General features: G+C 38.0%; 1 protein-coding gene across 1 annotated transcript in view; it reads left to right on the forward strand.

Annotated features, from left to right (window-relative positions):
- Rnf17 (ring finger protein 17) overlaps window positions 1–13,185 on the forward strand; it is a 120,323-nt gene that overhangs the window by 53,575 nt on the left and 53,563 nt on the right. Inside the window, exons 12-16 of the mRNA XM_006993462.4 lie at window positions 3,206–3,364; window positions 5,262–5,451; window positions 6,763–6,931; window positions 8,853–9,043; window positions 10,969–11,110. Coding sequence (XP_006993524.2) covers window positions 3,206–3,364; window positions 5,262–5,451; window positions 6,763–6,931; window positions 8,853–9,043; window positions 10,969–11,110 — 851 coding nt within the window. The remainder of the gene's footprint in view (window positions 1–3,205; window positions 3,365–5,261; window positions 5,452–6,762; window positions 6,932–8,852; window positions 9,044–10,968; window positions 11,111–13,185) is intronic.

The following is a 13,185-nucleotide window of genomic DNA, read 5'->3' on the forward strand; positions in this document are numbered from 1 at the left end:
GATTAGACAGCAATAAAAGACACTTGTGTATTTCATTTAATATCATTGATAAGGTTCAAAGAGACAGGCAGTAGTTGGATGCTTTGCCACTGGACACTCAACTCCTGTCAGGATCTTTGTTGTTGTTTTTTGCCAGTGCACCACAGTTTTTGTCCGGAAATAGTCATATCCATCCTCCTGTATTGTCTCCTCTTACCTATGCAGTGCTGGGTGATATCTTCAAAATATTTTTCAGGCTAATCAGTCCAGAATGCTTGCTTATGGAGAATCTTAATTTCAGGTTCTTTCCTGTACTTGTGCCACAGCCTGTGTGGCTGGTACTCCCCTTGCTTTCTCCCTGCTCCTCCCACATTGTACCAGCTCCTGATCACATCTTCCTAACCCACTTAGTATTTTTTTTTACCCTCCCTGTTCCCACAGCACCTGCATCTAGGAAGAGAGAACACCTCCCTGGCAGCTCAGACCTAGTGTGGGCAGCATAATAAATACTTGCACTTGCCATTTGGTTGCCACTTTGAACTCTGGTCACTTTTTTTTCCCTAAGAAATAATTTTTTTATGTGTGTGGGTATTCTGCCTACATGTATGTCTGCCTACATCACATGCATGTCTGGTACCCAAGGAGGCCAATCTGATCCCCTAGAACTGGAGTTACAAATGGTTGTGTGTGGAGATGCAATATTATGAAAATATCTCTAACATTCTAAGAGATGGAACTTTTGCTAGACCTTAGAGCTGAAGTTAATAATACTTGAGGTCCCTTAAGACTTAAAAAAGAATATGGTAAGACTTAAGACTGCTAGACTACTTTGTATTCAAACTATTTGCTTAACAAAGGCAAACTGTTTGCCTTTAAGAGAACAATGTAGGGGCTGGAAAACTGGCTCAGTGGTTAAGAGCACTGGCTTCTCTTCCAGAGGATCCAGGTTCAATTCCTATAACCTACATGGCAGCTCACAACTGTCTCTAACTCTAGTTCCAGGGGATCCGACACCTTCACACAGATTATATATATACATAGCTATAATCTTGTTATGTTCCCTTCCATTCCCCTGACCCAGATAATGCATGTGTATCATTTGCTGAAAGCAGCAAATATAGAAGTTAAAAGCAGCCTTCCAAAATCTACCATAAAAGTTGAAAACAGCCAGGCACTGGTGGCTCATGCCTTTAACCTCAGCACTTGGGAGGCAGAGGCAGGCTGTCTCTGGGAGTTCAAAGCCAGCCTGATCTACAAAGAAAATTCCAGAAATAGCCAGAGCTGTTACACAGAGAAACCCTGTCTCGAAAACCAAAAAAAAAAAAAAAATTTGAAAACAACTGTGGTGATATATTGTGTACCCTAATAAAATTTGCCTGAAGATCAGAGAACAGAACAAGCCACTAGATTAAACATAGATGCCAGGCAGTGGTGGCACATACCTTCTTTAATCCCAGTACTTGTATCACCTCAAACAACATTTATGAATATTGGTTAATAAACAATGATGTTTGTTATTTGGGAAAGTTAGGATCAGTGGGAGCCCATGACTTGGCCCTTGTAAGACTGTTAGAGATTTCTGTAAAGAGTCCCATTGCTTCCCCATGTGATGCTTTCTGTGCTGTTCAGTACATACAGAGTGAACCCTTTGTGAGGGATGGACACAGATACAGATGCAGGTACAGATTCAGGTTCATGCAACAGAAGACACAGGGAGCAGGAAGTAGAGAATTCATATCTGGACTCGCTCTTGGTTAAATGGCTCCAAGGGGAAGAGCTTTTATTTCTTTCTTCAATGTGACACTGGTACATTACTGATACTCGGAGTTAGTCACTAGTGTATATAATCCTTGCAGTTGTGAACTGCTTTGTAGGTGCAGAGATTTGAATCCTGGTCTTCTGGAAGAATATCCAGTTATCTGAGCCATCTCTCCAGCTCTTTCTCATCATTATATTTTTACTCAATTCTAGTTTAAATTTTTCAGTGGTTATTGCTTTCAATTATGCTGTTAATTCTACTGTTGTTATCCATTTGGGGAATTACTTTAGATGATTATGTAAGTCTAAGACCACAGACTACCACTTTGTTTTAAATCTTCTATGTGGAGGTAGGCCAACTTCCTCACCAAGACCTTAGATTTCTTTACCCAATTCTTAGTCTTATCTTATTATAGATAGTCTTTGTAGTTTATATTAGGTAGTTTAAATGGTCCGTTGTTCAGTTTCTGCCACATAGCTATACTTGGCTATATTCAGTTCCAGGACTTAAAGCCTTTGCTCAGTAACTAAGTATATATTAACTAATCAAAAAGTACTAAATATATATGAAAATATTCTTAAATTTGTATTAAAATATTCTCAGTTGTCTTCCCACTTACGCTTATTCTATTCTGTACCTCCTTGTATAGTTTTTTAATGTATATGTAAATAAATACACATATATTACCTTTTTAATATAGAATGTAACATACTGTATACACTGTTTGTGGCATTTCCCCTTAGCATAATTTGGAGATCGTTTTATAGCAGTAGAAATAACGGACTAATTATTCCTACATAAATAAGAACTTTTACTGTCATTAACTCTCTCTGTTCCACATGCACCAAAGTACACACTTCCCTAACGATTGCTGTGTACTTTGACTTTGCCTAGGCAGATTGCCTTTTAACTTAATTTATAAGACCTGGATGCAGAGTAGCCATTCACTGTGTTGCTTTTGTAGTATTCCTGTGTATTGACCTGATTTGGGTGGACTCTCCTGGGATTCCAATCATTACCAATGTGATGCTAAGATCCAACTAAGTTCACAAAACACTGAAGTTTTATGATAAAATAGTTATAGCACATAATGTGACTTTAGAACTTCACATGAACTTGAGTTTCACCTATAGAAAATGTTTCTTCAATTAGACAAAATATTTGTAGTTCTTGTTGCTAAAGAGTTCATAGTGGAGGCAGTGTTGTTCAGTGGTATAGCGTTTGCCTAATGTGCATGCATGTCAGCCATGTTCTGTCCCTGACAACACACACGCACAAGGGATTTGGGGTTTAGACTCTTTCTAGTTATTTTAAAAACTCATTGCTACAGGACAGGTTTGTTTTTGTTTCTGTTTGTTGTTGTTTGGGATTGTTTGTTTGTTTCTAGGAAACTACAGTTGCTCACATTTTATGGTTCTTTCCTAGATCATGTTTTAATAATGTGCTTTAAATATGGATTCTTGCCAGGTTGTCCAGAGCTAGTCTTTGTAAGCCATGTAATACATCCTTGCCACTTCTATGTGCGGAAATATTCACAAATAAAAGATGCAACAGTATTGGAGAAGAAGATGAAGCAAGTTTGCAATAAGAGCTTGCACCTTGATCCTTCAGACATTTTAGAGCTAGGTAAAGATTCCTCCAAATTATACTATCATGTTTGTTTTAAATACTGTAATATTTGACCAACATACATAGACTTGCTAAAAGATTTTTTTTTAATATTCACATAAAAGTTTTAGAGTTATTTAACATAAATTTAGGTAAGTTAGCTAAATATTAAAATCAAATCTTGACACATGTTTAGAGTATAACAACTCCATTATAAAGTGAGTTGTTTTTTAAATTACAGATCTATGACAGTTTCTCTAGACCTCTTCAGAATATAGGACTGTTAAGAGAGTGGGTTCCAGCTTACCTTCTTTCTCCTACCTCACTATGGCTTGAGCTAGACTTGCAGCCTCTCTCTGTTCTGTTGGGATAGACAAGAAGTTAACCCTTTGCTACCTACCATCCAGACCCTAGCCAGTGTTCTGTAATGAGACAGGTTAACAAGAGAGAAGAAGAAGAAATATAGTAGTGTACATAGGAGCTGCAAAAAGGCTAGAGGGTTGAAGTTTAGCCACTTCTTAGAGAAGAGAGAACCAAGGTGAAAGAGAAGGAAGCCCGAGCCAGGAGTAAATTATTGCAAATACATGCAAATAAAGCCCTTCAGGAAATCTCTGAGAGCTGACCTCAGAACAGATGAAAAGCCTATCTACATTATTTACTGTCTTCTTTTTTCTGATGATTAATCTTTTCTGTCTTTCTGAACATTGCTATGGAGTTTAAGACAATCCTAGTATTTTGGAAGTTCTATTAGATAAAGAAACTTTAGGGAGGCAGACCTTATTTTTTGCTTGAGGGAAAACCCAGGGAAGGTTAGAGAGGAAGTTTGTTTTGCTTCGTCTGTTAAAATGACACATTTGACATACCATTTTCTGAGCCTCACACCTCAGTTTCCTACAGTAAAAGAACCAACTCCATGTCTGGTATAGTGGAGAATACCTTCAATCCCAGCGCTCAGGAGATAGAAGCAGGCAGATCTCTGTGAGAGTTCAAGGCCAGCCTGGTCTACATAGTTCCAGGACAGCTAGAGATACATAGTAAGACCCTTTCTCCAAAAAACAAACAAAACAAAAAACAAAAACAAACAAACAAACAAAAAAAAAAACACAGGGCGGTGATGGTGCATGCCTTTAATCCCAGCACTCGGGAGGCAGAGGCTAGCGGATCTCTGTGAGTTCGAGGCCAGCCTGGTCTACAGAGTGAGTTCCAGGACAGCCAGGGCTACACAGAGAAACCCTGTCTCAAAAAACTGAAGAAAAAAAAAGAAAGAAAGAAAAAAAATACAACTCCATAGGATTATTGTCAAGATCAAGTGGATTCAAACATAAAAGGTTGAAAATATTGACAGCTCATAGGATACATTCATTTTCAGGCCTCTTTCTTAATCGTTTTTCATAGACAGCAGTTTGAACTAAGTCCTTAGTTTTACCCTCCCCTTCTCTGAATCACACTGCTAATGGGTGTTAATTAATTTTGGAATTTCACATTCATTGTATTTTAATTCTAACTTTGTTTTACTGAGAGAAAGTAGTGTATCATGTAAGTCAATATATCCATAGGTGTATGTGTGAGGGAATAGTGATCTAATGATTTGTGAAAGGCCTTCCTTTAGCTTTTTGATGGCAACAAAATGTCATTTGACTGTGCTAATATAGTTTGTAAAACATAGCTCCTCACTGAGTAACAACTTGTACTTTGTATTTTTAGCCCTTCAATTAGCCTATAAGTTTCTGTAGTAAAGAAACTGCCACAGTATGTTACCTTTTATTCTCATAGCACTTGACAGTAATGTATGATTTAATAAATCAATGAATTAAGACTTCTCATTTGAAAAACTAAGACACATGTTTGTAAGTTAGAGCTTTACTTAATGTCTTTTTTTTCATAAACGCTAATGATTTGTCTCTCCTATTATTAGGTGCAAGAATATTCGTCAACAGTATTGAGAATAGAATGTGGTGTCGAGGAATTATCACTGAAATAATTCCAACAAAAACTAAAAATATTAGAAAACCAAGTAGTCCAACCAAATTCTCAGTCTGTGAAATTTCACTAATACAGATATTCATGGTAGATTTTGGAAATTCTGAAGTCCTGATCATCACAGGGTATGAATCTTTGTGATTATTTTGTTTGTGGCCTGCTTAGACACATTTATGGCAAAGAGAATTAAAGGAAAGAAAGAAGTTAGTAGCAGTAAAAGACTTATCATCGTTCACTTCCAGGACCTCTGTTTTACTATTTTGCTATATATTTGTCTTACAAAGTAAGTTAAATAATGTCCTTTATCAGCATTATTAGAAAAGGAACTTGAAGCCGGGCCGTGGTGGCGCACGCCTTTAATCCCATCACTCAGGAGGCAGAGGCAGGCAGATCTTTGTGAGTTCCAGGCCAGCCTGGTCTACAGAGCAAGCTCCAGGAAAGGCTCCAAGGCTATATAGAGAAACCATGTCTCGAAAAACCAAAAAAAAAAACGAAAAAGGAGAAAAAGAAAAGGAACTTGAAAAAGAGCTTTTTATGTGCTCTAGATGCATATCTTATGTTGTCTCAGAGCAGAGGATAATATACTGATGCGTCTAAATAAAGTATTAATAGTTAGCTATAAGAGATTGGCTAAATTTTTAATCTTACTGCTATAAATTCATTAAGGGATGTTTAAGAGTCATGCTGTCTAACTTACTATAGGTATTCAAAACTCTATTCCTAGGCCTTAGGGAAAGAAATTGAAATGGTTCTATAGTGAGAACCACTACTGTCTATAGCATGGTTACTTTATTTAATGCTCACAGTTTTATAAATATGAATATATATGTATATACATGTATATGAGAAGATGAGTCATTATTCTCTTTAAGTTTAAATTGAATAAATTCAAATAAAGGTAATCAAGATTTAATTCTATGTAATAAAATAGTTTCTGTTTAATAAATAATTAATAATAAAATTACTAATAAAAAGTATTACTTTAGAATATAAATTCTGCAAGATTTAACTTCAGGTAGTTATCCTTAGAAGTACACACCTTGTAAAGGAAAAAAGATGTTCAAAGATTGAAACATTTTTTATTTGTCTTTCTTTTTGGTTTTTTTTTAAGACAGGGTTTCTCTATGTAGTTTTGAGGCTGTCCTGGATCTTACTCTGTAGATCAGGCTGGTCCTGAACTCACAGAGATCCACCTGCATCTGCCTCCCAAGTGCTGGGATTGAAGGCGGGCATAACCACCACCTATTTATCTTTCCTGAGACAGGGTCTTACGACATAGCACGGGCTGGCCTGAAACTCACTTTATAGACCTAGGTTGACCTCAAACCAGCAGAGATTCATCTGCCTCTGCTTCTACCTCCTATGTACTGAGATAAAAGGTGTGTATGGCCAGCCATGCCCAGTGGAACATTATTCTCAATATTACTTCTTCCCAGAGTTGGTGACACACATATGCGACCAGAGCATGTTGGTGAACAACATATTACACTAAGTGACTTCTGTCTGCTTCTACGGAAGTCTGAACCATATAGTGAAGAACTGCTGAAAGATGTCCCACCTTTAGCACACCTGTGCTCCTTGAAAGACATCGTTCCATACAATTCAGTAAGTGGGATGGAAAGTGATTCTCCTGAAAAGGCTGTTGGAGTTTTAGTTGTGTTGCTGAGCTAGTCTGAAAGAACCAGTTAATCTTGACAAACACATTTTGCTTATGAACTATTAGTGCTATGATCCTCAGCTTCCATAGCTGAAAATATTTTAATGAAATTTTGAGTTCAAGAAAGTTCATGTGAACACAATGAAATGTAGTTAAATACTACATTTTAGAGTCAATTTTGTAGGAAGAAATCAGTTAGGAAATGGGACACTGTATATATCTAGACATTTCCCCCTCTTTCTCTGTCTTTTATTTATGACTCACATAGCATTCTGTTTGGAATTATTTATGAATTTTTCCCCCAAGAAATCCTAGGAGATTGGAATTGTATATAAAAGTATATGTGTGGCAGTTCTTCTGTTATGAGGCCTATGAAAGCAGAAGTCTGTGCCTTTGTTCATCATTGTATTCCCAACGCATAGCAGCTCCTCTTCTACTTCATAGTGGGTATTCAACAGTGGTGAGCAGAGTAAATGAATGAATGATCTTTGGTTTTTCAAGATAGGGCTTTTCACTGTAGCCCTAGCCATCTTAGAACTCGATGTGTATCCCAGGCTAGCCTTAAACTCAGCAATCCTCCTGCCTCTGCCTCCCAAGTGTTAGGATTAAAGGCATGCATCACCACAGCCCAGCTTTGAATTTTTTTTTTTAAGTAAAATGAGGCTAGAAAGATGACTCAGCAGTTAAAAGCACCTGCAGAGGACCAGAGTTCAGTTTCTAGCAACACATCAGACAACTGTTTTGTTGTTGTTTTCTGTTTTGTTTTATTTTGTTTTGTTTTGTTTGAGATAGGATTTCATGTGGCCCAGTATAGTTAGGAAAAAAAGTTTCCTGGGGTAATACAATCCCCATTGCACAAGGAAGCATAATTACATTGAAACTCAACTCAGGGTATAGGTCATTTCTCCAAGAAAATGGGTTCTAGAGAAAGGCTACCTGTGTACCACCTTAAGGGCCTAAGGGTCTCGGTCATACAGATAGTATAGAGGTCATGTGAGCTATTATCCATCTCTGGTCCTGGTTGTGGGAGCTTGGAGAGCCTCTGACTAGCAGGATCATTTAGATTACTAGCCACCTCCAGTCCTGGCTGTAGGAGCTTGATATGACCTGGCCCTACAGATAACACAGATCACCAGGCAATTAGTTTCCATATCTCAGCTTTCTGGTGGAAAAACAGGTTTTTCATCTTTCCCATTGGAAAGACAATCCTGTGTGCTTAACATTCCTGGTTTCTCTGGAGATTTGTGGGCACAAAGACCTTTGTGCTATGCTACCAACAGTTAGTGTCCATTATTTAGTCCCTGTTATACTGTTACAGTACTGTGGTCTTAAATTCAGAATTACCTTTTGAAGTTTTGTAATTTAAGTGGAAAATTTATATTGAGTATATTTTAAAGTCGTTATAATTTTCATTAATATTTTGTAGATGTATTTATTTATATTATATTTATTAATATTTTGCCTCCATGTGTATAAGTGTGTGCCTGGCACCTATGAAGGCACCAGATTGCCCTGGAACTAGAGTTACAGATGGTTATGACCCACCAGGTGGGTGCTGGGAATCAAGCCCCAGTTGCAAGAGCAGCAAGTACTCCAAACCACTAAGCCATTTCTCCAGCCCCCAGTTTTCATGACTATTCTAAAGTGACTTACAAACTTATAACCATCTTAAGGTTGTATCTGTAGATACATCTACATTGTACATATATAGACTGCTTTTGGTTTACAGCCTCAGCTGTTTTCTAAATGCTTATGATTGGTTCAGTGCCTTTACTTAAAGTTGCAGGTGGGCTGGTACAAAGCTACATCCAACACTAACATTCGATCTAACTGTAATTACTAACTACTTGGGAATTTATTTTCTCTCAGAGTGAAGGCTGGGAAAAAGAGGCAAAAGTAGAATTTTTGAAAATGGTAAAAAACAAGGCTGTTTTAATGAAAGTTTTTGGAGAAGAAGATGATGTGCTTATTGTAGATCTGCAGAAACCACCAACAAATAAAATCAGCAGTGATATGCCTGTGTCTCTCAGAGATGCGTTGGTTTTTATGGAACTAGCAAGGTAAGTAAATTGTTAAAACTTAAATACTCTTCAAGATTGAAGTTGTACAGGCTTGAGAGATGGCTCAGCAGTTAGGAGTGCTAGCTGCTCTTACAGATACACAGTTTGGTTCCCAGCACCCACAAGGCAGCTCACAGTTGACTGTAACTCCAGTTCCAGTGCTACCTCCTTAGACAACACATTCATGTGCGGTACATGTACATACCTGCAGGCAGAAGACTCAGAAACGTAAGAGTAAATCTTTTTTTAAGATTATAGCTATAAATAGGAAAAGAAAGGTTTGAAAAATAAGGGAATCTGGCCTACACGTGTAGCTCACTTGTTAGAATGCTTGCCTAGTATGCACAAAGCCCTGGGTTCAATCCCTAGCACCCTATGAACCAGGCACGGAGGCACATTCTGATAGCCCTAGTACTCAGGAGGGAAAGGCAGGAAGATCAGAAACATAAGGTCATCCTTAGCTACATAGCAAGTTCAAAGCCAGGATTGGCTACAGTGAGCCTCTGTCTCAAATAGTGATGATGATAAAAATCATAGGCTCATGCTGGAGCGATGGCTCAGTGGTTAAGAGTATGTACTGTTTTTACAGAGGAGCTGATTCAGTTCCAGGCACTCACATGGTGGCACATAACCATCTGTAACAACAGTTCCAGGGGATCTGATTCTTTCTTCTGGTCTCTGAGGGAAACCAGGCATGCATGTGGTATACATACATGCTTACATATAAAACATGCACATAAAATAAGTTTAAAAAATTTATTGTGGGCTCTAAACTGAACTTTAGTGGTTTCAAAACATTGCTGTCATGGTATTTAAGTATAGTTATTTGTGAAAATTGCACTTAGTTTGGTTTAAGAAAATACAGAAATTAAGGCAACTTAAAATAGAGACTGAGGAAGTGGCTCAGTAGGTAAAAGTACTTGCCACACCAACTTGAGGGACTGAGTTCTAATCCCCAGACCCACATAAAACACCTCTGCACACACAACACAAGCATGGAATCTCAGTGCTCCTATGGAGAGATGAGAGAGAGGGAGGCAGAGGTAGGAGAAGCCCTGGAAACTCATGAGCCAGCTAGCCCAACCTATACAGCAGAAGAATGGAGATATCATGTCAAACAAGGTGGAAGGCTAAGACCTATGCCTGAAGTTGTTCTCCGCACTCCACGTATGTACTGTGAACGCCCTCATTTTTACACGTACCTTACATGCACACAAATAGAGTAAATAAAAAATAGAAAATATGGGGGTTGGGGATTTAGCTCAGTGATAAAGCACTTGGGCCCTAGGGTCGGTCCTCAGCTCTGGAAAAAAAATAGAAAATATGTATAGATACTAAACATATTTTGAGTTTTGTTAACTTCATAAGAAGCTATTAGAGTTCCAAGAATTGTAATTTAGCTGTTCCTGACTTAAATTATTTAGCCTTTGGGATGGGTTCATGACCACTAATCTGTACTTAATGTCTAGATCTATCATAGATACTTAGCATTTCCTTTTTCTGTTTGTTTCACATAAACCAAAATTAGGGTGATTTAAGTAACTATGGAGACAGCAGAAGATTCTAACTCTCTATCCTATGGGACTAGATAACTCCAGAAATGGCCCACATAGGTTTCCTTTAGAAAAATAGAGATATAGAAACTAGAAAAGGCTACAGAGATTCAGCTGTCCACACCTCAGCACCACCACAGTCCACAGCAATCAGTGAAATGCCTTTGACAAGTTCCAGCTCCAAAATGCCCATACAAATCTGAGGCTTTTTTATTGAGCTCCTATTCATCCTGGCTGAATAAGTGGAAACCATGCCAAGAAATACATTAGAAGAGAGACATTGAAAATGGTATAATTTTGGTAAATAAGTCAGTGTTGGTACAAGCCAAAAACTTTTATCAGAATGGCTTTGCTTATTATGCTTTTAATTAGGTTTAGGTCACAATCACCAAGAAGTCACAGTGAAAAAAATACAACTTTATGCTATCATCCACCCATTTTGCCTGAAGAGATGACAGACGTTTCAGTCATGGTTTGCCATATAAATAGTCCTACTGACTTTTACCTTCAGTTGGTAAGTGCATGTGTATGTTCTTTTAAGAGTTTTCGGGTTTTTTGTTTGTTTGTTTGTTTGTTTGTTTGTTTGTTTCTTTCTTTCTTTCTTTCTTTCTCTTCTTTTCTTTCTTTCTTGCTCTTACAGTCCTCCTGTTCCCACTTCCACAATAGTCCCTGAGCCTTTAGTATAGGGATTGTGTTGTAGGTATGTTATCAATTGAAATGATGTTTAGAAAAACCATAGAAAATATATTACTTTGTTATTTTACACACACACACACACACACACACACACACACACACCCTTGAATGAAAATACTCCCCTAAGAGCCATAAATTATCTTCACAAAGACTCCAATGCCAGGCAGGGGAAAACCCCCTTGGAGTTGTTGGTCAGGACTTTATGAAGATGTGTCTCAAAAAAAAAAAAGCAATAGGGTTTGTGAATTTACTGCATTCTTAAATAAAATAGGTTCCTTTTATTAAAGTAGGCTATTTTGTATGGTCTGAAAGTATTGCTTCTAAAGTTTCTATGCTTCTCTTTCCCCTAGTCAAGAGTAATTAATTAGTTCTCTAAATGCCAGTTATTAATGTTAAGAAAATTTGTTGGGCTGGAGAGATGGCTCAGAGGTTAAGAGCACCGACTGCTCTTTCAGAGGTCCTGAGTTCAATTCCCAGCTCCCACATGGTGGCTCACAACCATCTGTAATGAGATCTGGCACCCTCTTCTATTTACATAATAAATAAATAAATCTTTTTTTAAAAAAAAAGAAAAAGAAAATTTGTTTCTTTGAGACAAAATCTTGCTATTTGTCCTTGGCCTGCCTGGAACTCAGTATACAAACCAGGCAGGCCTCAAAGTCATAGAGATCTGCCTGCCTCTGCCTCTTGAGTGTTGGGGTTACCAATGTGGACCAGTCCTATTGCATTTTGATTTAAGAGAGAATTAACAGTTTATTTTAAAACTGCTAGATAAATTATAAGGAAGTAGATATTTGTGGCATCAAAGCTATCAGACTAATTAGTGAGCACAAGAAAAATAATATTCCTGTCTGATGAGAGAAGTCAGAATCATGGTCACAGTTACCATACAAATTTTAGCATACTAATAGTGTAAGTACTACATCTTCCAGTGCGTTGCAGCCTGCGTGTACAAAATCACCAGTGAAAATTAAGCAAGAAAGGTTTGGCTGAAACCTCTCAAACCTCTGGCTATAATAGTCACTTTGGGGAAAATGCAGTGGGTATACTCTACTCAACAGCATAAGAAGAATGCTAGCAAGATGGCTCCCTGGGTTGGGTGAAAAAGAAAAACTTGCTGCCAAGTCTAACAACCTGAGATTGGTCTGGGAACCCATATGGTAGGAGAGAATTACTTTTACAAGTTGGTCAACCTCCACAGGGATGGTGTAATACATGCACTCACACATACATAAATGTGATTTTAAAAACATTTAATAGTATAAGGATGTAACCTCATTGTGGTAGTTTGAATGTAATTGGCCCCCATAATCTCATAGGGAGTGGCACTATTAGGAGTTGTGGTTTTGTTGGAGTGGGTATGGTCTTGTCACGGTGGGGGGAAGGCTTTGAAGTTTCCTATGCTTGGAATACCACCCTGAGAGTCAGTTGACTTCCTATTGCCTGCAAGATGTAGGACTCTCAGCTACTCCAGCACCACATCTGCCTTCATGTCGTCATGCTCCCATGATGATAATGGACTGAACCTTTGAACTGTAAGTGAACCACCTCAATTAAATGTTTTCTTTAGAAGAGTTGCTGTGGTCACGGTGTCTCTTCACAACAATAGAAACTCTAAGACACATATAAACCTAGAAGGTGGAAAATTCTGCAGAAAGGGATGCCTTGGTTTGTTTGTTTTGTTTTTTGATGGTCCAAGTGTGGAGGTCAGAGGACAACTTGCCAGAATTGGTCTTCTCCTCCCACCATGTGGATCACAGAAAACTAGGTTGTCAGGCTTGGCAGTAAGCACCTTTGCCAGCCAAGCCATTTCATTGGCCCAGAAGAGGTTAGTTTTTTTAATTTATTTTTATTTTAATTTTATGTGTGCAGGGTGTGCTTATAAGTTCAAGT

This window comes from Peromyscus maniculatus, chromosome 9, assembly GCF_049852395.1.
Source record: "Peromyscus maniculatus bairdii isolate BWxNUB_F1_BW_parent chromosome 9, HU_Pman_BW_mat_3.1, whole genome shotgun sequence".
NCBI lineage: Eukaryota > Metazoa > Chordata > Mammalia > Rodentia > Cricetidae > Peromyscus > Peromyscus maniculatus.